General features: G+C 44.3%; 1 protein-coding gene across 2 annotated transcripts in view; it reads left to right on the forward strand.

Moving 5' to 3' along the window:
- Positions 1–26,849, forward strand: part of LOC115150213 (ubiquitin-associated protein 2) — a 35,079-nt gene extending 8,230 nt beyond the window's left edge. The window contains exons 5-27 of one of the 2 annotated variants that reach the window (XM_029693285.1): positions 1,594–1,762; positions 3,731–3,865; positions 3,963–4,029; positions 4,138–4,235; positions 4,532–4,584; positions 4,868–4,938; positions 5,403–5,553; positions 5,730–6,021; positions 6,419–6,684; positions 11,673–11,860; positions 12,178–12,451; positions 12,766–12,802; positions 12,899–13,067; positions 14,719–14,767; positions 14,870–15,263; positions 15,465–15,556; positions 22,551–22,601; positions 22,704–22,794; positions 22,979–23,347; positions 23,456–23,560; positions 25,205–25,275; positions 25,526–25,708; positions 26,079–26,849. In XM_029693285.1, coding sequence (XP_029549145.1) covers positions 1,594–1,762; positions 3,731–3,865; positions 3,963–4,029; positions 4,138–4,235; positions 4,532–4,584; positions 4,868–4,938; positions 5,403–5,553; positions 5,730–6,021; positions 6,419–6,684; positions 11,673–11,860; positions 12,178–12,451; positions 12,766–12,802; positions 12,899–13,067; positions 14,719–14,767; positions 14,870–15,263; positions 15,465–15,556; positions 22,551–22,601; positions 22,704–22,794; positions 22,979–23,347; positions 23,456–23,560; positions 25,205–25,275; positions 25,526–25,708; positions 26,079–26,174 — 3,471 coding nt within the window. In that variant the 3' untranslated portion in view covers positions 26,175–26,849. The remainder of the gene's footprint in view (positions 1–1,593; positions 1,763–3,730; positions 3,866–3,962; positions 4,030–4,137; positions 4,236–4,531; positions 4,585–4,867; positions 4,939–5,402; positions 5,554–5,729; positions 6,022–6,418; positions 6,685–11,672; positions 11,861–12,177; positions 12,452–12,765; positions 12,803–12,898; positions 13,068–14,718; positions 14,768–14,869; positions 15,264–15,464; positions 15,557–22,550; positions 22,602–22,703; positions 22,795–22,978; positions 23,348–23,455; positions 23,561–25,204; positions 25,276–25,525; positions 25,709–26,078) is intronic. The other variant, XM_029693286.1, reaches the window with a different exon arrangement.
- The last annotated feature ends 718 nt before the right edge of the window (positions 26,850–27,567 follow it).

Consider the following 27,567-nt stretch of genomic DNA (forward strand, 5'->3'; position numbering starts at 1 on the left):
GAGTAGTTGTTCCCCTTGCTCTGCATGGGTAATGCTGCTTCGAGGGTGGCTGTTGTCGATGTGTTCCTGGTTTGAGCCCAGGTAGGAGCGAGGAGAGGGACGGAAGCTATACTCTTACACTGGCAATACTAAAGTGCCTATAAGAACATCCAATAGTCAAAGGTATATGAAATACAAATTGTATAGAGAGAAATAGTCCTATAATTCCTATAATAACTACAACCTAAAACTTCTTACCTGGGAATATTGAAGACTCATGTTAAAAGGAACCACCAGCTTTCATATGTTCACATGTTCTGTGCAAGGAACTTAAACGTTAGCTTTTTTACATGGCACATATTGCACTTTTACTTTCTTCTCCAACACATTCTTTCAGTGAAATACGGAACCGTTCCGTATTTTATCTAACGAATGGCACCCCTAAGTCTAAATATTGCTGTTACATTGTACAACCTTCAATGTTATGTCATAATTATGTACAATTCTGGCAAATTAATTACGGCCTTTGTTAGGAATAAATGGACTTCACACAGTTCGCAATGAGCCAGGCGGCCCAAACTGCTGCATATACCCTGACGGCTTGCACGGAACGCAAGAGAAGTGACACAATTTCCCTAGTTATAAGAAATTCATGTTAGCAGGCAATATTAACTAAATATGCAGGTTTAAAAATATATACTTGTGTATTGACTTTAAAGAAAGGCATTGATGTTTATGGTTAGGTACATAGGTGCAACGACAGTGCTTTTTTCGCAAATGCGCTTGTTAAGTCATCACCCGTTTGTCGAAGTAGGCTGTGATTCAATGAGATTAACAGGCACCGCATCGATTATATGCAACGCAGGACACGCTAGATAACTACACATGGTTGATGATATTACTAGTTTAACTAGTGATTATGTTAAGATTGATTGTTTTTTATAAGATAAGTTTAATGCTAGCTAGCAACTTACCTTGGCTTGTTGCTGCCCTCGCGTAACAGGTATTCAGCCTGCCACGCAGGCTCCTCGTGGAGTGCAATGTAAAGCAGGTGGTTAGAGCGTTGGACTAGTAACCGGAAGGTTGCAAAAACTAATCCCCGAGCTGACAAGGTAAAAATCTGTCGTTCTGCCCCTGAACAAGGCAGTTAACCCACTGTTCCTAGGCCGTCATTGAAAATAAGAATGTGTTCTTAACTGACTTGCCTAGTTAAATAAAAATCTGCAAATCGGTGTCCAAAAATACATATTACCGATTGTTATAACTTGAAATCGGCCCTAATTAATCGGCCATTCCGATTAATCGGTCGACCTCTAGTCACAACCACATGTACTGGTATGTCGATTCCATAAATACATTCTCACATTGACTATTTTGTACTTTGAAGTTCATGGGAAAGGAAGAAGTTCAAGCAGTTGTAGGATCTGACTTGTAGCCTTTTAATCTGTCGTTCTCTTTCCCTTCCTCTACTCTTATCACTCCCTCTAATTCCATCCCTCCACCTCTTGCTCCCATTTCCCTATACACCCCCCCCCCCTTTCAAAGCAAGTGAGGATGTGTCAATAAGGAGAGATCCAACTTTTTAAAACCTCTCTCTCTCTCTCTCTCTCTCAGACCTCATGGGAGACAGTGGGGAAAAAGAAACCCCTAGCGAAGGACGGCCCTGCGGAGGGCAAGGAGAACCGGGAGAAGAGAGGAGGAGAGAGGGAGGTCAGCAGGGGCCGCGGGGGAAGCAACCGGAGAGGCAGAGGGGCCAGCAATCGCAGCCGCCAGGGGGATAGAGGTAGGGGGCCACGGAGTCTCTCAAATCCTATCCATATGTTAATAAACAATGCATTATAACACTGCCTAATTGATCACCTAAGAGTCAGGGTGAATGTTAAGTCAAACTCTGCAGCTCTCTAGGATTTCAGTTGTTTATTACAGGTCTACATCTTTCAAACCAATATGTTTTCCCGCCAACTTTAGCATCCCACCAACTTTTTCCGCCTTTTCTTTATATCTGAATGGTGTTGCCGGTATCAAGGCCTAAACTTTTATTTCCGCGAACTGACCTAGTCATGATTGCGGTAAAGGCCTGCCTTCGGCTTAGTATGAAATGTAGCCGTAATGTTGAGATGGGATTGGCACGCACTATGCTCTTAAGGTCTTGATGGTTGCTAGGCAGTGGCTGTTACTACTATCCTCTAAACTTTGCGAGGCATGTCACCTCACCTATTTCTTTGCATAGCCCACCACATGCGCTGTTTTCTTAGCTACAACCGGATGGCTCCATAGAGAATAACTGGGAATGAATATGACAGAATTACGAAAAATATGGGGATAAAGTAGGCTAATGTCATTGAAGGCATCGAATTGTTGCTTACTGAAACTCAGTCTTCCAATTATTATAATACATTTGAAGCAATAGTCTGACGTGTGGTCAACTATTTGAGCACTGTTTCCTGCCGCTTTGAGACAAGCGTGGGGTCTTGATAAATCAATACATTTCAGATTTTTCTTTTCACTGATTCGCTGTTTGGCTATTGGTTAGGCTACAATTAGGCTGTGGAAATGTTAGCTAAGTTGGGGTGCGTTCTGCTCATGATCATCTTGTCTAGTTGGCTCATTCATTAGCACTGATCAGAACATTTTGCCAGCATGTTATGTAGCTTAACAAGTGGATAATTTTGCTCTTGACTTGCAGTCGTAACCTAGGTCTACTCCCAACCAAAAGCCTGTGACTTGTCTTAATCAACCAATGGGATTTTGTTTAACTGATTCTCCATCTGTATATTTGGTTAAGTCTCTGGCTGAGCCAGTAAGTGGAGGTGGTTTACCTCATCTATAACTGATCAGAAACATTTAGCATTCAATAATGTAGCCTAAATAAAGTTTAGACCTATTATTTTTGCTCGATCGCATATAGTTAACTCCAAAAGCCAGCGGAGGTTGTGAAATGACTTGCATGCTTTTGAAAGTATAGATTGATGATGAAGATACTCTCAATGTAAGACCCTATGCCTGCTCCAGACAAAGTGGAGTGAGGGTAGGAAAGAGAGAAAACGTGTATCAAAAAAGCGGAAGTTGTGTGGGGAAAATATTATTTGTATTTTATTCTGTTACATTATATTCTTATGTGTTGACTGTGATCAGGGTAGCCTAAGTGAGTACTGTTAAAATAACTATTGATTTCATGAGCATGGCGTAGGATGCATAGACCAGTAACATAATTCAACTCAAAATATGCCTTTCTATTCTTTTGAAAATACATTTTTATTAGTCTTATGTTTCTTAGGACCTGCCTAAAACACCATTAATAATGGGTTTCTTTGTGATGGCGTATATTTAATGGATGTATTAAAATAGACGTCCACCCACATCGCTCATGCCTACTCCCATTCCTGAACTTGCCGGCATGTGCATGGGCGATATAAAAGGCTTATCCCAGCAAGGATGTGGTAAAATTGGGACTGTATGGTTTGGGCTCTATAAAACATTGACAGCATTTTTTTATAGCCAACATACCATATAATCTGTCTGTAAAGGGTATTAGAGTCTGTGTGTTTATTTCATTGGCCATACCTTAGATTAGGGAACACTGCATGGAGCATTTACTAAGAATTATTGGCAGCCTATTTGTCACTAAGCCATTATTAGTCATTGATGCACTATTTAGCAGAATTGGTTAAAAGGCAACACATCGTTTTACCCAGTTACTAAGTCCTGTCCCTTCCCCTCTCTCCCTTTCTCTTTCTGTCTCTCTGAGCAGTGCGGCCAGAGGAGAATGGTGTGGAAGCGGTCCCTGTGGACAGAGGGTCAGAGCGAGGCCGCAGGGGGGGGAGAGGGGGTAGAGGTGAGTGTCATTTAGTGGCACTTTCTCATATGTTCCAGTCAACACTCCCAGGTAACTTGTGGCATCTTAACTACGCACAATTTGTTTGGTTCCATGCTTTCTGTGTGTTGACCTAGTGTGTGTGTGTGTCTGTCTGTGTGTGCTACAGTCGGATCTGGAGGCAGAGGAAGGGGCAGGGTGCCAGCGGGAAGCAGGTTCTCAGCCCAGGGAATGGGGTGAGTTATGGAATGCACACACCTACACACACACCAACTCTTACACACACACCTGTCTGGTTCCTCGTACACTGCTTTTTCTTACACCTAGACCCCTCCTCTCCTCAGGACCTTTAACCCAGCAGACTACACTGCAGAACAGAGGACAGGGACCACACAAGATGACTCCTGGGAGTCAGGAGCCATCAACAGCACAGACGGGACAGGTGAGTCCAGGACCGTGAAACACTGGGCTTTCAAAAAATTGTGTGCACACATCCACCAATTTCCTCAGGTGCGGAGTTGAAAAAATATCACATCGTTTTGAACGTTGGTCAGGATGTATTCATTGGTCAGGATGTGTTCATTGTTTTTAATGTTTCTTGTAGACTGGTGCTAGGGAAATGTCCCTGGACTTCAGTTCATATTCTAACGCCTCTCCATAAAGCCTCTGTGTTTTTCCCCCTTCATCTCTGACCTGTATTCAATAACCTCTAACACCTCACTGGTGTTCCCCATGCAGTGGCCTGGAGGAGTACTCTGGAGGACTGGGCTGCTGAGGACTGGAGCGAGGATGTGAGTCTGAGCACTGGGGAGTAGTGGTCAGGGGGTGGAGGGAGCTGTGAGTCTTATGTTCACGTTTTGGAGATTTATCTTCAGATGGAACAAATCCAATATACTAGTTATCATACAGTGTTAGTTGTTTGTTAAAAAGGTTTATGCTAGTTGATATGGAGCTTTTCTTGAAGTGGACAGTTAGATCGGCCATTTTGGATTTTAATTTAACAAAACTATAGATTTGCTTGCATCTCACAACTTTTGTCACCAACTCAGTAACCCTCTCTCTGTCTTCCCTCAGCTCTCTGAGACCAAAGTGTTCACTGCCTCAAGTGCACCGGTACCTCAGAACCACATCACACCTGGGCAAAAGTAACTCCCTGCTCAACATCCGCACAACCAACTAGGGCACATTTCAACACTGATTTTGGTATTGTGTTTGTATATATATGGGCTCCCGAGTGGAGCAGTGGTCTAAGGCACTGCATCTCAGTGCTAGAGGTGTCACTACACACCCTGGTTTGATCCCAGGCTGTATCACAACTGGCTGTGATTGGGACTCCCATAGGGCGGTGCACAAAATATAGGACAATACTAGTGCCCAGTGGTGCACAAAACAACAGTTTTACCTCTTTGCCAGGTTTATTCCATGGAGTGATATGTTTGGCCCAGCTCTATACATGCACAATATCCTGGATGTATGGATCCTTGACCTGTAGACAGGGTTCTCATAGTGGCTGTGATGTGTATCTTTAAAGCAGGTCCCCATTCTGACTGTGTATGTGTATAATAGATACAATTATTACAACATAATACTATATGTGAATCTCCTGTAGCCTGGACCATGCGTCTATGCTGCAGAAGCCAGTGGGAGGAGAAGAGGCCCCCTCCTCTCAGAGCCTGGTCTTCACAAACTCCCACCATCACCCCGCCCGCAATGGGTCGGCCATCGGCACAGGCAGTACCAGCTACGCACATGCCGCCCTGGTGAGCCATACCCTCCCACACACTCGTTTCCTTTACAGTTTTCAGATACATGTTTTCTGTACATGATCGCCATATTTTTCTTGTATTATCATAGCGCCCCATTAATTCTGAAAATATGTCTTAAACAATTTACGAGCACCCCAATCTAACTCTCTGTCTCGCTCGCTCCCTGCCAGTCGTCAGTGCTGGGGGCAGGTTTTGGGGACCTGGGTCAGTCTAAGAGGAGTCAGTCCAGTCCAGGGGCCCAGATCTTGGAGCAGCTGAAGGGCCCAGGCCTGGGTCCTCTCCCCTCCTCCCAGGCAGCCCCCCCCCCCAGCACACAGGGGACCAGCAGCACCTCTCTGGGGAGTAGACTCCCAGGGTTAGGAGTAGCACCCCCGGTCCTCCCTCCGCCTTCCACTTCCAGCTGGGACATCAAGACCCCAGAGCCTAGCACCACCACCACCTCACTCACCTCCCACTTCAGCCGTGAGACACACACACACACACTTGTTTTTCTATTTTCGTGGGGACCTAAACTTTATTTCAATTCAAAATCCTATTTTCTCTAACCTTAACACCTAACCGCTAACCCTAATTGTAGCCCTAACCATAAACCTAACCCCTAAGTTTAAAATAGCCTTTGTCCTAGTTGGAAGAATTGAGTGTGTGGACTTTTGGGGATTTCACATCCCCCAGGAAGATAGAACAACACCCACCACACACTCAAACACTTTTTATCAGATTTAATTAGAGATTTATCAAATTCACCTATCATTTCAAATACCTGGCATATGGCTTCAAAAAATAAATGACCATATGTCTTCATGTGGTGTTTGTGTCCAAATGCCTGGCTGATCTGTGTTTGTGTGTTTTTGCCCTCCAGGGGAGTTTAGGCTGCAGCCTGAGCCGTCCCTGGTGCTGAGCCATCTAATTCAGAGACACGGCACCCCCTCTCTGCCCCTGGCGCGCCAGTCCAGCCCCCCGCCAGCCCAATCCCCCTCCCCCAGCCAGGGACCCCCCCTGGCCGCCATCGGTGCCAAGCCTGCCCCCAGCGCAGGGCCGGACCCTCAGGGCAGCAGCTCGCTGCAGCAGCAGCACCGCGTTCCGCAGCTAAAGGCTCAGAAACGAAGGATACCTCCCACCTCCAAGGTAAGGAACCAAAGTCAAGTCTTTCCTCGATTCCCTGTGTGAAGTCAAGGAATCAAAGAAATACTTTTTAGATTCACCCAGTGTGCAGGTCAGTAATGGTCAACCTTTGCTATTAAGGCTCTTAGCCTAAATTTTATTAGTCACATGGGATGAATACACCAGGTGTAGACCTTACAGTGAAATGCTTATTTACGAGCCCCTAACCAACAATGCAGTTTAAAAAAAAATACAAATAAGAATAAGAAATAAAAGTAGCAGGTAATTAAAGAGCAGCAGTAAAATAGCTATAGCGAGACTATATACGGGGGGTTACCGGTACAGAGTCAATGTGCGGGGACACCGGTTAGTCGAGGTAATTGATGTAATATGTACATGTAGGTATAACACGCCTCTTATAGAGAGTTATTAATGTGACTATGCATAGATGATGATAACACAGAGTAGCAGCGGAGTAAAAGGGGGGAATGCAATTAGTCTGGGTAGCCATTTTTATTAGTTCAGGAGTCTTATTGCTTAGGGGTAGAAGCTGTTTAGAAGCCTCTTGGACCTAGACTTGGCGCTCCGGTACCACTTGCCGTGCGGTAGCAGAGAGAACAGTATATGACTAGGGTGGCTGGAGACTTTGACAATTTTTAAGGCCTTCCTCTGACATCGCCTGTTAGAGGTCCTGGATGGCAGGAAGCTTGGCCCCAGTGATGTACTGGGCCGTACGCAATACCCTCTGTCGTGCCTTGCGGTCGGAGGCCGAGCAGTTGCCATACCGGGCAGTGATGCAACCAGTCAGGATGCTCTCGATGGTGCAGCTGTAGAACCTTTTGAAGATCTGAGGACCCATGCCAAATCTTTTCAATCTCCTGAGGGGGAATAGGTTTTGTCGTTTCCGCTTCACGACTGTCTTGGTGTGCTTGGACCGTGTTAGTTTGTTGGTGATGTGGACACCAAGGAACTTGAAGCTCTCAACCTCCTCCACTACAGCCCCGTCAATGAGAATGGGGGCGTTCTCGGTCCTCTTTTCCCTGTTGTCCACAATCATCTCCTTTGTCTTGATCACGTTGAGGGAGAGGTTGTTGTCCTGGCACCACACGGCCAGGTCTCTGACCTCCTCCCTATATGCTGTCTCGTCGTTGTTGTCGATCAGGCCTACCACTGTTGTCATCGGCAAACTTAATGATGGTGTTGAAGTCGTGCCTGGCCGTGCACCCCTGAGGGGCCCCTGTGTTGAGGATCAGCGTGGCGGATGTTGTTACCTACCCTTACCACCTAGTGGTGGCCCGTCAGGAAGTCCATTATCCAGTTGCAGAGGGAGGTGTTTAGTCCCAGGGTCCTTAGCTTATTGATGAGCTTTGAGGGCACTATGGTGTTGAATGCTGAGCTGTAGTCAATGAATAGCATTCTCACATAGGTGTTCCTTTTGTCCAAGTGGGAAAGGGCAGTGTGGAGTGCAATAGATATTGCATCATCTGTGGATCTGTTAGGGCGGTATGCAAATTGGAGTGGGTCTAGGGCTTCTGGGATAATGGTGTTGATCCGAGTCATGACCAGCCTTTCAAAACACTTCATGGCTACAGACGATAGTTCTACGGGCTGGTAGTCATTTAGGCAGGTTACCTTAGTGTTCTTGGGCATAGGGACTATGGTGCTCTACTAAAAAAATGTTGGTATTACAGACTCAGACAGGGAGAGGTTGAACATGTCAGTGAAGACACTTGCTAGTTGGTCAGCGCATGAACGCAGTACATGTCCTGGTAATCCTTCTAGCCCTGCTTCCTTGTGAATGTTGACCTGTCTAAAGGTCTTACTCACATCGGCTGCGGAGAGCGTGATCACATAGTCTTCCGGTACAGCTGGTGCTCTCATGCATGTTTCAGTGTTATTTGCCTTGAAGCGAGCATAGAAGTAGTTTAGCTCATCTGGTAGGCTCGTGTCACTGGGCAGCTCTCGGCTGTGCTTCCCTTTGTAGTCTGTAATAGTTTGCAAGCCCTGCCACATCCGACGAGCGTCAGAGCCGGTGTAGTACGATTCGATATTAGTCTTGTATTGACGCTTTGGCTGTTTGATGGTTCGTCGGAGGGGATAGCGGGATTTCTTATAAGCTTCCGGGTTAGAGTCCCTCTCCTTGAAAGCGGCAGCTGTAACCTTTAGCTCAGTGCGGATGTTTCCTGTAATCCATGGCTTCTGGTTGGGGTATGTACGTATGGTCACTGTGGGGACGCCGTCATCGATGCACTTATTGATGAAGCCAATGACTGATGTGGTGTACTCAATGCCATCGGAGGAATCCCAGATCATATTCCACTCTGTGCTAGCAAAACAGTCCTGTAGCTTAGCATCTGCTTCGTCTGACCACTTTTTTTATTGATTTAGTCACTGGTGCTTCCTGCTTTAATTTTTGCTTGTCAGGAGGATAGAATTGTGGTCAGATTTGCCAAATGGAGGGCGAGGGAGAGCTTTGTGTGTGGAGTATAGGTGGTCCAGAGTTGTTTTGTTTTTTTCCCCAGCATTTAACATGCTGACAGTTTCCCTGCATTAAAGTACCCGGCCACTAGGAGCGCCAGCTCTTGGTGATCGTCTTCCTGTTTGCTTATGGCGCAATACAGCTCATTTAGTGAGGTCTTAGTGCCAGCATCAGTCTGTGGTGGAATGTAGACCACTATGAAAACTCTCTAGGTAGATAGTGTGGTCTACAGCTTATCATGAGATTACCTAGCTCATGTGAGCAAGACTTCCTTAGATATTGTGCACCAGCTGTTATTTACAAAAAGACAGTCTGCCGCCCCCCTGTCTTACCAGACGCCGCTTTTCTATCCTGCCGGTGCAGTGTATTACCAGCCAGCTGTATGTTGATAACGTCGTCGTTCAGCCACGACTCTGTGAAGCGTAAGATATGAGTTTTGAATGTCCCGCTGGTAGTTTAATCTTCCGTGTAGGTCATTGATTTTATTTTCCAAAGATTGCACGTTTGCTAGCAGAATGGAAGGAGGTGGGGGTTTATTCAATCGCATACGAATTCTCAGAAGGCAACCCGCCCTCCGGCCCCTTTTTCTCCGCCTTCTCTTCACGCAAATGACGGGGATCTGGGCCTGTTCCTGGGAAAGCAGTATATCATTCGCATCGGGCTCGTCACTTGTTAACCTCTCTGTGAAATGTGGGACACTAGCCCGCCAACAGCCAGTGAAATAGCAGAGCGCCATATTCAAAACAACAAAAATGTCATAATTCAAATTTCTTACACATACAAGTATTATACACCATTGTAAAGATTCACTTCTCGTTAATCCAACCACAGTGTCCGATTTTCAAAAAGGCTTTACGGTGAAAGCATACCATTAGATTATGTTGGGACAGCACCTAGACAAGAAAAACCACACAGCCATTTTCCAAGCAAGGAGAGGCGTCACAAAAAACAGAAATACAGCTAAAATTAATCATTAACCTTTGATCTTCATCAGATGGCACTCATAGGACTTCATGTTACACAATACATGTATGTTTTGCTCGATAAAGTTTATATTTATATCCAAAAACCCAAGTTTACATTGGCGTGTAATGTTCAGAAATGTTTTGCCTCCAAAACCTCCGGTGAATGAGCACATCAATTTACAGAAATACTCATCATAAACTTTGATAAAAGATACAAGTGTTATGCACAGAATTATAGATGAACTTCTCCTTAATGCAACCGCTGTGTCAGATTTCAAAAAAGCTTTACGGAGAAAGCACACCTTGCAATAATATGAGTACAGCCCTCAGCCATCAAAACAAGCCATACAGATACCCGCCATGTTGTGGAGTCAACCAAAGTCAGAAATAGCATTATAAATATTCACTTACCTTTGATCTTCATCGGAATGCACTCCCAGGGATTCCAGTTCCACAATAAATGTTAGTTTTGTTCGATAAAGTCCATATTTATGTCCAAATACCTCCATTTTGTTCGCACGTTTAGTCCAGCATTCCAAATTCACTAAACGCGCGAGTTGTCCAGACTAAAATTCAAAATAGTTTGTAGAAACATGTCAAACGATGTATAGAATCAATCTTTAGGATGTTTTTATCATAAATATTCAATAATATTCCAACCGGACAATTCTTTTGTCTTTAGAATTGAAAGGAAAGGCAGCTCGCTCTCACGGCTGTGCGCATGACTGAGCTCATGCCAATTTTCCAGACACCTACAATCAGCTCTTATTCTCTCCCCATTCACAATAGAAGCCTGAAACAACGTTCTAAAGACTGTTGACATCTAGTGGAAGCCGTAGGAAGTGCAATATGACCCCACAGACACTGTATATTGGATAGGCAATCACTTGAAAAACTACAAACCTCAGATTTCCCACTTCCTGGTTGGATTTTTTCTCAGGTTTTTGCCTGCCATATGAGTTCTGTTATACTCACAGACATCATTCAAACAGTTTTAGAAACGTTTTAAAGTGTTTTCTATCCAAATCTACTAATTATATGTATATTCTAGCTTTTGGGCCTGAGTAGCAGGCAGTTTACTTTGGGCACGCTTTTCATCCAAGCTACTCAATACTGCCCCCCTTTCCCAAAGAAGTTAAAGGAAAAAAAGGATTCTGCCAGTCCGTGGTGAGTAATCTCAGTCCTGATGTCTAGAAGTTATTTTCGGTCATAAGAGACGGTAGCAGCAACATTATGTACAGAAACAGTTACAAACAATGCCAAGAAATGAACAAAAAAACTCAATTGGATAGGAACACGTAAAACGTCAGCCTTCTTCTCCGGCGCCATCTAATACACCTGATTGATCTAATCAATGTCTTGATGCTTAATTGATCAATGCCCAGCATTGTAGAGCACTGCTCTCAACCAAGAAGCTAAGGGCGTTTGAGGGTATTGGGGATCAAGATAGGCAAATCTTTGTAGATCCTTACACAGGCTGATTCTTCTCAGATGCAAAGGATTGTAAATGATAATGTTACCAACAGTATGCCACTCTGAGTGAGAGCTTTCCCTCCCCTCCTGTCCAGATCCCATCGTCGGCGGTGGAAATGCCCGGCTCTGCCGACATCCCTGGTCTCAACGTTCAGTTCGGAGCGCTGGACTTTGGCTCGGAGGCGGCTCTGCCGGACTTTGGCCCCGTGGAGACATGTGTCAGCGTGGCCTCCAGGGCCCCCGCCCCACAGAGCCAGACCAACCTCTACTCCAAACCCCTCAGGTGGGTCACAATTTCCACCACAGGTGTATTCAGTTAGGTTAAATGTTGCAGATAGAAAAGTAACAAGTTTACATGATTCCCCTTTGTGCCTGATAGGATTATCTATCTGTTCTGCACAACATTTCTATGTTGTTCTATGTCTAGCTATATGTATTCTGTTATGTTGCACTCTCCTGAACAGATCACAGGGGTGGCCAACAGACTGAAGACCATGCAACCACACCCCTTGGACTAGAAGTCTATTTGAATACTTTATACTATGTACTTGTGCTTATGGCATGTTTATAACTAAAATCTTCTTCTCTGTTTGTCACCAGTGAATCTATGGGCACCCCTCTCTCCATTCCCCTCCCTCTGTCCTCCTCTGAGCCCATCTACCACTCCCCGTCGGTGGCCATGCCCAGCCTCGCCCCCTCCGCTATGGGTATGGTCAGCTCCTCCACTCCCTCCTCCTCCATTTCCTCCTCAGTGCCCTCTTCCTCCTCCACTTCTCCCTTCGTCTCACTGGGAAGCGGTTATGACTGTGGGCCTGTGGCCCCTCACTCACGCCTGGCCTTCTCCCAGAGCAAAGAGGCCCCCGGACCAATCATGGTGAGTCAATGTTTAGGTTATCTATCTAACATTGAAGGCCACCGGAGTCGTATTCGTTCGGCACCAAACGGACTGAAACATGGAGGAACGACCTGAACTTGTCCAATAAGAAGCGTTTGTTTTTATTTTCCATTGCAAAACGTTTTGTAATGACGTGTGCAGTAATGAATAAGACCCTCCCACACAGTGTCATGGCTTGTGTAATTGTGAGACGCACCAGTTGTTGTTGTTGTATGATAAAATAATTTCCCACTGTCGGATAATAAAGATAAGTTGACTTGAGTGAAGAATACAAACTTTCCTCGTCTCAACAGAACGGTCTGAATGGTGTGAGGACATCTGCGATGGACAGTAAGTAACACATTTCATTAAATCATTCATTAATTCAGTGCTGCTACTTTTGTAGTTAAATTATGTGATTGTTTCTCCCCCTCTCTTTCTTCCCAGCTTCATCAGCCTCCTCCACGCCAAAGCCAGAGTCTCCCTCTCCGAGCATCAGTACCAGCAGTGCTCCTGCCCCCTCTGCCCTCATGCCCTCCTCCATACCCCCCCACAGCTCAGCAATTCCCAGTCTGCCACACGACATGCCCTCTGCCAGCTTGGCAACACTGAGCAGGTAACACACACACACACCTACTCACTTTTCCCTTGACGTCTTTGGATATGTGCTTGTATTCACGTGAGTGAGAGGCAATTTATGCATACAGAATTCAAGTGTGCCACTATTGGCTACAAATGCAGTTACCTTCTAGTATCTATTGAGATGAATATACTTGATTGTGAATATATCTAAATCAAGAGCAGAAGGCAAGTGGTGGATATATAAATGAATGAATGTCCTTTATACAGTGCATTCGGAAAGTATTCAGACCCCTTCCCTTTTTCCACATTTTGTTACATTACAGCCTTATTCCAAAATTGATTAAATCGGGGGGGGTTTTCTTATCAATCTACACACAATACCCCATAATGACAAAGCAAAAACAGGCTTTTAGACATTTTTGCAAATGTCTAAAAAATGTAAAACTGATATCACATTTACATAAGTATTCAGACCCTTTACAGAGTACTTTGTTGAAGCACCTTTGGCAGCGATTACAGCCTCAAGTTTTCTTGGATATGACGCTAGAAGCTTGGCACACCTGTATTAGGGGAGTTTCTCCCAATCTTCTCTGCAGATCCTCTCAAGCTCTGTCAGGTTGGATGGGGAGTGCGGCTGCACAGCTATTTTCAGGTCTCTCTGTTTGATCAGGTTCAAGTCCGGGCTCTGGCTGGGCCACTCAAGAACATTCAGAGACTTGTTCCGAAGCCACTCCTGCGTTGTTTTGGCTGTGTGCTTGGGGTCATTGTCCTGTTTGGAAGGTCTGAGGTCCTGAGCAATCAGGAGAAGGTTTTAATCAAGGATCTCTGTACTTTGCTCCGTTCATCTTTGCCTTGATCCTGACTAGTCTCCCAGTCCCTGCTGCTGAAAATCATCCCCATAGCATGATGCTGCCACCACCATGCTTCACCATATGGATGGTGCCAGGTTTCCTCCGGATGTGACGCTTGGCATTCAGGCCAGAGTTCAATCTTTGTTTCATCAGACCAGAGGATTTTGTTTCTCATGGCCTGAGTCCTTCAGGTGCCTTTTGGCAAACTCCAAGTGGGCAGTCATGTTCTTTTTACTGAGGAGTGGCTTCCATCTGGCCACTCTACCATAAAGGCCTGATTGGTGGAGTGCTGCTGAGATGGTTGTCTTTCTGGAAAGTTCTCCCATCTACACAGAAGAACTCTGGAGCTTTGTCAGAAATTTCCCTGACCAAGGCTCTTCTCCCTCGATTACTCAGTTTGGCTGTGTGGCCAGCTCTAAGAAGATTCTTGGTAGTTCCAAACTTCTTCCATTTAAGAATGATGAAGGCAACTGTGTTCTTGGGGACCTTCAATGCTGCAGACATTTTTTGTTACCCTTCCCCCGATTCGTGCCTCCACACAATCTTGTCTCGGCGTTCTACAGACAATTCCTTTGACCTCATGGCTTGGTTTTTGCTCTGACATGCACTGTCAACTGTGGGACTTTTTATATAGACAGGCGTATGTCTTTCCAAATCATGAATTATGTTTTTTATTTTTAATCAATTTGCAAGAATTTCTAAACCTGTTTTCGCTTCGTCATTATGGATTATTGTGTTTAGATTGTGGGGGGAAAAATAATTTAATCTATTTTAGAATAAGGCTGTAACAAAATGTGGAAAAAGTTAAGTGGTCTTCTTCTCTCTACATTGTAGTCATGGCAGCAGTAGTCATTCCTCAGTGCTTGGCTCCAGCTCTCTCACTGTGAGTATGGCTTAACACACACTCACACGCACATTTATTTTAGAGAGGTCTATGCAGAGTACAACCTCCTCCTTAACTGTCTCTCTATCCCTCTCTTTGTAGTACACCAGTGTGGACAGTAGTGTGAGCTCTCCGGCGCCCTCGTCTGGCTCCTACTCAACTGGCCAGGCCCCGGCCCAGTCGCTGCACCAGGCCCAGTCGCTGCACCAGGCCCAGTCGCTGCACCAGGCTCAGTCGCTGCACCAGGCCCAGGCTCAGTCGCTGCACCAGGCTCAGTCGCTGCACCAGGCCCCGGTCCAGTCACTGCACCAGGTCAACAGCAGCATGGCTCACATCATGGGCACCATGAGCCACATGAACAGTATGGTCAGTAGCATGGGTGGCACCAGCGGGCTACACGCCAGCCAAGCACTGGGGCTCAGCGCCAACGGAACCACAGCCCAATCAAACCTTTCCTCGGCCCCCAGGACCGCACCGCTGCTCTCCTCTTCAACTGGTACTCACAAATATATTTGCACACACACACAAATATATTTGCACACACACACACACACACACACACACACACACACACACACACACACACACACACACACACACACACACACACACACACACACAGAGTTAGCCAGAAACATGAAGCATACAAGTGGAACTGTAGTTGTCTAGAAGCAGTGTGTGTCCTTGTATTATCCAGGTAAAGCTCATCCTAACCTGTCCCAGGGAGGGCCCCCACTACTGCCCAACCAGTACATCATGGGCCCAGGAGGCCTGCTGCCAGCCTACCCGGTAATGAGTGAGTGTGTGTGTGTGCGCATTAGTGTTGCACGGCATACCGCAACTTCGGTACTTTTTCAATACTACGACATAAAAAACAGTTTGGAACTAGATTATTTTTTACTTTCAGTACTTCTGTCAAATGTGTCTCATGTCATATACGGATTGAGAGGATCGTGTATGTCTAGTAATTTGTCTGAATCTTCTTAAGGGGGCAGAAGTAAGCTAGCCAGGCTTCTTGAGAATGTGCCACTTTTGAAAAGCAAGCGACGGCATGCCTTCTAATGAAAACATCATACCTCCACGTCCCACAACTTGACAGAACTGGCTCCAGAATGAAATGGAAATGCTTACAGAGCATATGCTGGCCAGCCCACCAAAGAAAGTATTCAAAAGGTGTTGAAAAACAGTGCAGTGCAAGTCTGGTTTATTTGTAAAACAACAAACTATTTTACACATGACATTTGCATTGTAACGCTATTCTACTAGCAACTCAACTGAAATAATTTTTGAGTGACAACATGAACAAATATTCAGCATGACGTTCATGTGAGCATTATAATATGATTACAACCCAAAAGTAATGTAAAATGCACTCATAACTTAGCTATGACGGCAATATATTTAGGCTACTTAGCTTTGCCTGGGCTTGCTAGCGGTAGCCACTAGCCAGCCAGCAGCCCTGGGCGGACCATTGCCCCTGGGAGTTGAAATGCACTCTGGGAGTTGTAGTATGCTGTGTAAAATCCATTGTATTCCAATGGTGTGTAGACTATTGCAATATAGAAGCTATAGAAATTAGCTTCAAAGTGTTTTTATGTAATTTTGGAACTAAACTATTCATTTAATACATTCAATTATTTAGCTATAATGAATCATAGGTCTAATGAATGTAATTTGATCCAATATTATGTTCATAGATGAGCAAATTAACCCTGATATGTATTAGGGCTGACCCCGACAAAGTGAATTCTTGGTCGACCGAAAGTCATCTGTTCTTTTGAACTATCGATTGGTCAAAATGTTTAACCGTGTAGCCTATTTTTCTATATATAGACACACCCTGTGTTTTAATAAAACCAACTATATATGCATTGAGCTTGTCTGATGCTTTAAGCTCACTGTTTGATGAAATGAGACAAAATGACTCACGATAACCAGAAGAAAAAAACCTTAACCTGTCCCGACCATCCTCCTCCAGCTCCTACTGGCTTTCCCAAATTCTGCCAGTACTCTCCTGAAGTTGCCGGTAATAAGCTATACGAGGAGTCGGTGAACTTTCTCATGTGGAATGCCAATTTATCTTACCATTTCTACCGATATGAGTGCCAGTTATGGTTTTCATATGCACATTTTCATGGAACAGTTTTAATTTATAATTATATCTTTGTATCTCAGTCATTAATCTGGTTGATCAAAATTCTATCTAAATGAAAATGATACAAACCAAGAAGTAACTTCTACTGCCATTGCCAACTATATAAAAATAGCGTATGAAGACAAAAAATTAAAACATTGCAGCCTGCAGGTTGAGAATATCCAGATAAAAATAAATATCCTATGAATTATATTGGCTACGCATGTCCTGTCTGCAACAAACTTGAAACATGGTATCAACTATTAACTTGGGTCTGGCCTGAAGCTCCTTGCAACATTGTATAAAATATTCTGGGCCCACAGTGAGCTTGGGAGAGACACAGCTGTAGGCTATTTGTGTTTCCACTGGATCAGAGCATGACTTTTCTGTGGTTAACATAAAGGGATAGAGCTGGAAAGATGTTTCATATACATTGAATAATTATTGTCATTCTCAATGGATGTAAAAATGGACTTTGTTTGTTTGCTGTTTGTGGTGAAGAAAACATTACTTTGAAAAGCTCCACAGCTCATTAGTGGTGGTGCATTAAACCAATCAAAAATACTATCAGATCCCCAAAGATTTATATGGTACATATGCGCTCAGGCCAGGTAGCCTATAAGCCTACTTCTGTGTAATCGGGTGCGCATCCTTACTCAACATTGACAGGAGCGCTCCAAACAAAAGACAATGATTAAATTGACAAAACCCGTTTCTCACAAGTGAAGCGTAGGTTGTTCGCTATGCAAACAATGTGTCCACTCTGACAATGAGAACAGTAAATAATAATATATTGAATGCATTAACAGCCATTACCGTAACCAAACAAACATTGTAGATTAGAAATTATAGGAATTAATGGTAAATGTACTACTGGTGATATATGTAATGGGGAATTGATAGACACTAACAATCAAACAATTCACACAATGAAGTTATGAAACCAGGAAAGTGCACAAATTGGCCGGAGAGAGTGCATTTTGGAGAGAGACGTGCTTTGTGCAGCCACACTCCCCTTAGACTGTGCCATCCCCGCAGCCTCTGCAATGGCTTTATCTCGGCCTCTGCATTCACATTAGTTCACTGAGATGGGTGCGAATAAGACAGGTGTCTCGTGTGCCATAAAAAAAAAAAAAATTATATATATATATATACATATACAATGCATTCATGAAGTAGTACATAAGTAAATGAAATTGATTGGACATGATTTGGAAAGGCACACACCTGTCTATATAAGGTCCCACAGTTGATAGTGCGTGTCAGAGCAAAAACCAAGCCATGAGGTTGAAGGAATTGTCCGTAGAGCTTCGAGACAGGATTGTGTCAAGGCACTGGGGAAGGGTGCCATTTGAAGGTCCCCAAGAACACAGTGGCCTCCATTCTTAACTGGAAGAAGTTGGGAAACACCAAGACTTTTTCTAGATCTGGCTGCCTGGCCAAACTGAGCAATCGGGGGAGAAGGGCCTTGGTCAGGGAGGTGACCAAGAACCCGATGGTCACTCTGACAGGGCTCCAGAGTTCCTCTGTGGAGATGGGAGAACCTTCCAGAATGACAACCATCTCTGCAGCACTCACCAATCAGACCTTTATGGTAGTGGCCAGACTGAAGCCACTCCTCAGTAAAATACACATGACAGCCCGCTTGGAGTTTCAGAAACAAGATTCTCTGGTCTGATGAAACCAAAAATGATCTCTTTGGCCTGAATGCCAAGCATTTGGAGGAAACCTGGCACCATCTCTACGGTGCCAAGTATGGAGTCAAAAGTACATTATTTTATTTCGGAATGTAGTGAAATAAAAGTTAGCAAAAATATAAATAGTAAAGTTCAGATGCCCCAAAAAATGACTTAAGTAGTACTTTAAATTATTTTTACTTAAGTACATTACGCCACTGGACTTAGTGAAAAGCTTACGGGCCCTTCCTAACAATGCAGAGAAAGAAAATGGAGAAATAATAGAAAAGTAATAACATGTAGTAATAAATACACAATGAGTAACGATAACTTGGCTATATATTTGTTATAAGTGTCCGGATTAGTGTCCCACTCCTTTAAAGTGGCAGCTCTAGCCTTTAGCTCAGTGCGGATGTTGCCTGTAATCCATGGCTTCTGGTTGGGATATGTACGTAGTCACTGTGGGGATGACATTGTCAATGCACTTATTAATGAAGCCAGTGACTGATGTGGTAAACTCCTCAATACCACCGGATGAATCCTAGACCATATTCTAGTCTGTACTAACGCAACAGTCCTGTATCTTAGCATCCACTTCATCGGACCACTTCTGTATTGAGCGTGTCATTAGTTTTTGCTTGCAGAAATCAGGAGGATACAGTTGTGGTCAGATTTGCCAAATGAAGAGCTTTGCATGCATATCTGCGTGTAGAGTAAAGGTAATCTAGATTTGTCCTTTAGTTGACAGGTGACATGCTGGTAGAAATTATGTAAAACATATTTTACTTTCCCTGTATTAAAATCACCGGCCACTAGGAGCAATGACTCCTAAGCTACGGACAACAAACACAATGGAATTTTTTGATGGCAATTTGAATTCACAGAGATAAATGTGTGGAGATCCCGAGGCCCAATGTCATGCCATTCATCCACCGCCATCACCTCAGGTTTCAGCATGATAATGCACAGCCCCATGCCGCAAGGATCTGTACACAATTCCAGGAAGCTGAAAATGTCCCAGTTCTTCCATGGCCTGCATACTCACCAGACATGTCCCCCATTGAGCATGTTTGGGATGCTTTGGATCTACATGTATCACAGTGTTCGAGTTCCCGCCAATATCCAGAAACTTCGCATAGCCATTGAAGAGGAGTGGGACAACATTCCACAACCAACTATGCTAAGGAGATGTGTCGCGCTGCATGAGGCAAATTATGGTCACACCAGATAATGACTGGTTTTCTGATCCACCCCCCTACCTTTTTTATTTATTTAAAAAGGTATTGTATCTGTAACCAAAATATGCATATCTGTATTCCCAGTCATGTGAAATCCATAGATTAGGGCATAATGAATTTATTTCAAATTGACAGATTCCCTGATATGAACTGCAACTCAGTAAAATCTTTGAAATTGTTGCATATTGCATTTATATTTCTGTTCAGTGTAAAAAAAAATCTTCAATAAAACACCTTTTTAAACAACAATATACTGCTCAAAAAAATAAAGGGAACACTTAAACAACACATCCTAGATCTGAATGAAAGAAATAATCTTATTAAATACTTTTTTCTTTACATAGTTGAATGTGCTGACAACAAAATCGCACAAAAATAAATCAATGGAAATCCAATTTATCAACCCATGGAGGTCTGGATTTGGAGTCACACTCAAAATTAAAGTGGAAAACCACACTACAGGCTGATCCAACTTTGATGTAATGTCCTTAAAACAAGTCAAAATGAGGCTCAGTAGTGTGTGTGGCCTCCACGTGCCTGTATGACCTCCCTACAACGCCTGGGCATGCTCCTGATGAGGTGGAGCATGGTCTCCTGAGGGATCTCCTCCCAGACCTGGACTAAAGCATCCGCCAACTCCTGGACAGTCTGTGGTGCAACGTGGCGTTGGTGGATGGAACGAGACATGATGTCCCAGATGTGCTCAATTGGATTCAGGTCTGGGGAACGGGAGGGCCAGTCCATAGCATCAATGCGTTCCTCTTGCAGGAACTGCTGACACACTCCAGCCACATGAGGTCTAGCATTGTCTTGCATTAGGAGGAACCCAGGGCCAACCGCACCAGCATATGGTCTCACAAGGGGTCTGAGGATCTCATCTCGGTACCTAATGGCAGTCAGGCTACCTCTGGCGAGCACATGGAGGGCTGTGCGGCCCCCCAAAGAAATGCCACCCCACACCATGACTGACCCACCGCCAAACCGGTCATGCTGGAGGATGTTGCAGGCAGCAGAACGTTCTCCACGGCGTCTCCAGACTCTGTCACGTCTGTCACATGCTCAGTGTGAACCTGATTTCATCTGTGAAGAGCCCAGGGTGCCAGTGGCGAATATGCCAATCTTGGTGTTCTCTGGCAAATGCCAAAACGTCCTGCACGGTGTTGGGCTGTAAGCACAACCCCCACCTGTGGACGTCGAGCCCTCATACCACCCTCATGGAGTCTGTTTCTGACCGTTTGAGCAGACACATGCACATTTGTGGCCTGCTGGAGGTCATTTTGCAGGGCTCTGGCAGTGCTTCTCCTGCTCTTCCTTGCACAAAGGCGGAGGTAGCGGTCCTGCTGCTGGATTGTTGCCCTCCTACGGCCTCCTCCACGTCTCCTGATGTACTGGCCTGTCTCCTGGTAGCGCCTCCATGCTCTGGACACTACGCTGACAGACACAGCAAACCTTCTTGCCACAGCTCGCATTGTTGTGCCATGCTGGATGAGCTGCACTACCTGAGCCACTTGTGTGGGTTGTAGACTCCGTCTCATGCTACCACTAGAGTGAAAGCACCACCAGCATTCAAAAGTGACCAAAACATCAGCCAGGAAGCATAGGAACTGAGAGGTGGTCTGTGGTCCCCACCTGCAGAACCACTCCACTATTCCATTTGCACAACAGCATGTGAAATTTATTGTCAATCAGTGTTGCTTCCTAAGTGGACAGTTTGATTTCACAGAAGTGTGATTGACTTGGAGTTACATTGTGTTGTTTGGAGTTACATTGTGTTGTTTAAGTGTTCCCTTAATTTTTTTGAGCAGTGTATTTAAAATGTTCCTTCGGCAAAACCATATGTGACAATTTTTATCATCTAAACTATTTTAAAATGTAATTTGATACATATTAGGGCTGACCGCAATTATTCAACTTGTCGATTGTTTGTTCGATAGGCTGTTGGTCGACCAATATTTTTTTAGTCGAGCAGTAGCAAATATACAGTGCATTCGGAAAGTATTCAGATGCCTTGACTTTTTCTACATTGATGATGCAGGTTTAGAAATGTTTGCAAATGTATTAAAAATAAAAAAACACTGAAATATCACATTTACATAAGCATTCAGACCCTTTACTCAGTACTTTGTTGAAGCACCTTTGGCGATTACAGGGTATGACACTACAAGCTTGGCACATGTGTATTTGGGGAGTTTCTCCCATTCTTCTCTAAAAATCCTTGCAAACTCTGTCAGGTTGGATGGGGAGCGTTGCTGCACAGTTATTTTCTTACTAAACACAAATGCATCATTTTGTAAATGATGTTGGAGTGTGCCCCTGGCTATCCCTAAAATGTAAAATGAAGTATATTTAAAAAAAAAATTGTATACTTAAGTGTATTTTAGCAATTAGATTTACTTTTGATACTTAAGTATATTTAGAACCAAATACTTTTACTCAAGTAGTATTTTACTGGGTGACTAATTTTTACATGAATAACTTTCAATTAAGGTATCTATACTTTTACTCAAGTTTCACAATTTTTCCACCACTGACTAAGTCAACACCTGTTGTTTACGAAGCATGTGATGAATAACATTTGATTTGAATATTGTGATAATAAACCTGTGATAATAACACTACTGTGCATGCGTGCAACTCTCTCACCTGTCCCATAAACTACTTTGAAAGCATCTGTCTTTTGTTATCTGGATTTACGATTCCTTCAATTGACTGTACTTGCCCTGTGTATTCCACAGCAGATTTATGGCTATGAGGACCTCCACATGCTACAGTCCAGACTGCCTATGGTGAGTCTCAACCCTTTACCCTTCACTAATCAATGGGAGTGTTTGTGAAAAGACAGGACAAGCATTAGGATGTCCTTTCTGATCCTGTGTCTCTGTGTAAAGCCCTCTTTGCAGGATTATTACGGAATCACATTCCCTGGCCCCACAGCACTCTCTGGCAGAGATGGGAGCATCGCCAATAACCCTTACTCAGGTAAGCAACTCTGTCAGCGCTACTCTCAAACTCGTCGGTCAACTTATTGGAATCAGCCTATTGAAATGTTCCAGAGAAACAAGGTCCTGTAATGTTTTTTTATTAGTTTGAAAATAGCATCTGACGCAATCACAGACACTTAGCAGACACCTCCATGTCTCCCACCCTCCCACCCCTTCTGCAGGTGAAGTCACAAAGTTTGGCAGGGGTGACTCCACCTCCCCTGCACCCCCCAGCAGCTTGTCAGCCCAACAGCAGCCACAACAAGGCCAGACCCAGGCCCAGCCTCAACCTCCCCAGCCTCAAGGCCAGCCCCAGCCTCAGGGCCACCACAGCAGCCAGCAGCAGCAGGCCTTCCTCCCGCCGGGCTACAGCTACACGGGCCTGCCCTACTATCCCGGGATGCCCGGCGCTGCCTTCCAGTATGGCCACACCATGTTCATGCCCCAGGGACAAGGGCCAGCCAAACAGCACGGTGTGGGTCTGGGTAACCCCTCAGCAAGCCCCTTCCAGCAGCAGCCCAGCGGCTACGGCCAGCACACTTTCAGCTCAGGTCGGTTACAGTGAGATGGCGAGCGAGACGCACACAAACACCAACAATCTAGTCGACCTCTGAGGAAAGGACAGAGTTGATGTCAGTATGTTGTTGTGGTGTCCTCAGGGTATGAGGACCTGACCCAGGGCCAAGCAGGAGTGGACTACAGCAAAGGCTACAGCAACTCATCCCAGAGCCAGGCCAAATCTGCTGCTACAGGTGCTGGTAAAGGTACATCACCCATCACTTCACTGTCATCTTACCTACCATCTGTCCGTCCCCCTATTGTTACCATGCTTGAACTATTTTGTCTCTTGAGTTGTCCATATTTGTCTTTTTAATTTTTTAAAATTATAACTGGTTCTCAGCTAACTTGCCTGGTTAAATGAAGGTTAAATAAATACATAATATTGTCAGTAACTTGTCATTTCAATAACATCTGATACATTATTTTGAAAGTATAGTGTCATAAGCTGTCATGGTGTGATTTATGAGGCATTATAAACTAGGTAGTTCGAGCCCTGATTGGCTGAAAGCTTTGGTATATCAGACTATATACCATAGGTATGACAAAAATTACTTTTTACTATTCTAATTAAGTTGGTAACCAGTTTATAATAGCAATAAGGGGGGGTATTCAGACCCTTTGCTATGAGACTTGAAATTGAGCTCAGGTGCATTCTGTTTTCATTGATCATCCTTGAGATGTTTCAACAACTTGATTGTAGTTGTGGTAAATCAAGCCATGAAGTCGAAGGAATTGTCTGTACCTCGAAACACGATTGTCTCGAGGTACAGATCTGGTGAAGGGTACCAAAAAATGTCTGCAGCATTGAAGTTCCCCAAGAACACAATGGCCTCCATCATTCTTAAATGGAAGAAGTTTGGAACCATCAAGACTCTTCCTAGAGCTGCCGCCCTTCCAAACTGAGCAATCAGGGGAGAAGGGCCTTGGTCAGGGAGATGACCAAGAACCCATTTTTCCTCTGTGGAGAAGGGAGAACCTTTCAGAATGACAACGATCTTTGCAGTACTCCACCAATCAGGCCTTTTATGGTAGAGTGGCCATACGAAAACCACTCCTCAGTAAAAGGCACATGACCACCCACTTGGGGTTTGCCAAAAGACATCTAAAGACTTTCAGACCATAAGAAACAAGATTATCTGGTCTGATGAAACCAAGATTGAGCAAAGTACAGAGAGATCCTTGATGGACCTGCTCCAGAGTGCTCAGGACCTCAGACTGGGACAAAGTTTCACCTTCCAACAGGACAACGACCCTAAGCACACAGACAAGACAACACAAGAGTGGCTTCGCGACAAGTCTGAATGTCCTTGAGTGGCCCAGCCAGAGCCCGGACTTGAACCTGATCTAATATCTTTGAAGAGACCTAAAAATAGCTGTGCAGCAATGCTTCCCATCCAACCTGACAGAGCTTGAGAGGATCTGCAGAGAAGAATGGGAGAAACTCCCCAAATACAGGTGTGCCAAGCTTGTAGCATCATACCCAAGAAGACTCGAGGCTGTAATCGCTGCTTCAACAAAGTACTGAGTAAAGGGTCTGAATACTTATGTAAATGTGGTATTTCAGGTAATTCTTTTTTTTTTTTTTTTTACATTTTATAAAGCAGCAAACATTTCTAACCCCTGTTTTTGCTTTGTCATTATGGGTTATTGTGTGTAGATTGAGGGGGGAAACAATTTCATCAATTTTAGAAAACGGCTGTAACTTAACAAAATGTGAAAAAGGTCAAGGTGTCTTAATACTTTCCGAAGGCACTGTACCACACCCCCTCAGGCCTCATTGCTTAAGTAATTCTGTGATTTGAATGTTTGTTTTCAACTATAGTATTTTATATTTTGTCGTACGCTAGGTGGCATTTCTGTGACGTCAGGCAACACTGGGATCCCAGAAATCAGTGGCAGTGTTTACAACAAGACCCAGGTGAGATCTTTGACGTAGTCATGTTTGTATTTCTAATTTTGTTTAGTTCATTACGATACCCATTAGTCCACCAGGGCTTATTTTCCTAGGATAAGATACACCAACACATAATAATCTCTTGTCAATTAGGATTGAAATTCAAGTCCTTGCCAGAGCTTAACAGTGATGGTATTTGTTTCTCCACGTTTGTTTTCCACCAGAGAAACCTAATCGCTGACCTCTACTTTGCTCTCCTTCCGTCTTTCTCCAGTCCTTTGATAAGCAGGGTTTCCATACGGGGACTCCCCCTCCCTTCAACCTGCCCTCAGCTCTGGGGGGTCCTGGAGGGGCCCCGGGGGGCTATGCTCCTGCCCCCTTCCTCCACATCCTGCAGCCTGCCCACCAGCAACCCCACTCCCAGATGCTGCACCATCACCTGGCTCAGGACGGACAGGTAACACACACTCCTCTCAAACACTCAGCCGCCTGTAGTGTACAGGGTACTGTATAAACTTGCTTTAACATGCCACACAACGGCACTGGTTAGATGGTGGTGGACAATCCTACATGTGCTGGTGCGGTTGCAGGCTTTTGTTCCAGCCAAGCAGTATCACCTGATTCTACCCGTCAAGTCTTCAATCAAGACTGATTTAGGTCAATCAGATATATTGCTGCTTGAACAAAAGCCTGCACTCACACAAGCCATCACATAGCCCACCTCTGGTTTATATTCCCATTACGTCTTTGTTGTGTATCAGTGTGGTACCTTACTTGTGATGGTTATGTCCAGTTTGTGACGGTGTCCTCGTCTCCTCCGTTTGCAGGGAGGTCCTAGCCAGCGAGGCCAGTCTAGCAGCATCCAGCAGAAGAGCCAGGTCAACAAGTCCAGCTACGGCAGCTCCCCATACTGGGGCAACTGACAGGGCTGTGTGTCTGAGTGTATATACTGCAGCGTGCCCACCTATCTTGACTGATCAGACCATCGAAGGACAAACCATTTTACAGCACCGAGCTAAAACACACTACCACCCATCCCCCCCTACTCAATATTCCCCTTTTCAAATTTATGGCTGTTGTATGTAAAATATATTTATGTATGTATTTATACAGTATATATGTATTGGTAGGACATGAAATGTGGTTTTCTGCATTTGTTTTATTTTTTTGAAGGATGTTTTGTTTTATTTCAAAATGTCAGGAAGATGAGCATCAAAGATCATGAGAAGTAATTATGAAGTTGATGGTGAATATACTTGAACCAGAACAAGCATCATGTGGCGTGGACGATTTTTGTATGCATACATGACCCTGATGTACATTACTGCTAAGCATCATTTTTTTCATGGTGAAGCCTTTTTTTAAAAGCTTTTTATTTTATTTTTTTGTAACTTCGGTCTCTCCCATCTGAGCTCTTTTCTATTGAGGGTGACTTAAGTTGATAGCTTGAGTTTTTTTTATTTTTGGCCCTTTATCCCACCATTTGATTCCCACCTTTAGTTGGCTGACGTGTGACAGCCAGGCATTGGATGTCAATAACATTGGTTTAATCTTCATTGTCCAACAAATAAAAGTTCTGAACAGTTATGAATTATAAATGTATTTTATTGGATTATTATACAAAACATTGCCGGTCCACATGATACCGTACTGTAAACCACTCATAGCATATTCTTGTGATTCACCACATGTACTCAACCATTGGTTTAGTCACTCAACTCACAGGGTGAAATAAACTCCTTTCCCACTTTGAAACTAAGATACAAAGGTTTGATCTTTGGAAGCTTGCTTACATGTAGTCACAACATGCCTTGTACTTTGTTTTGCTATTCAAAGTTCCATTAGCTGTGTTCGGGAATTGTCTACTCCGCATGACACCCCATTTACCTGGCAACAATCTCAAGGATAAGCAAGCAGGGACTGTCCATGATTTGATTCATACATTTTTTTCCCATTAAATTTGCAATCGTTGAGTTTCATGAATACCATTATGCAGAAGGCAGGCTCGTAAAATGTATATTTCCAGTTGTAAACTATTGTTGTAAACAATTCTTATCCCAGTCTGTTGTCCCCACATGCTTCAAGAGGGCCACCATTGTTCCTGTTCCCAAGAAAGCTAAGGTAACTGAGCTAAATGACTACCGCCCTGTAGCACTCACTTCTGTCATCATGAAGTGCTTTGAGAGACTAGTCAAGGACCATATCACCTCCACCCTACCTGACACCCTAGACCCACTCCAATTTGCTTACCAACCCAATAGGTCCACAGACGACGCAATCGCCATCACACTGCACACTTCCCTAACCCATCTGGAC

This window comes from Salmo trutta, chromosome 16, assembly GCF_901001165.1.
Source record: "Salmo trutta chromosome 16, fSalTru1.1, whole genome shotgun sequence".
In the NCBI taxonomy this organism is placed as follows: Eukaryota; Metazoa; Chordata; class Actinopteri; order Salmoniformes; family Salmonidae; genus Salmo; species Salmo trutta.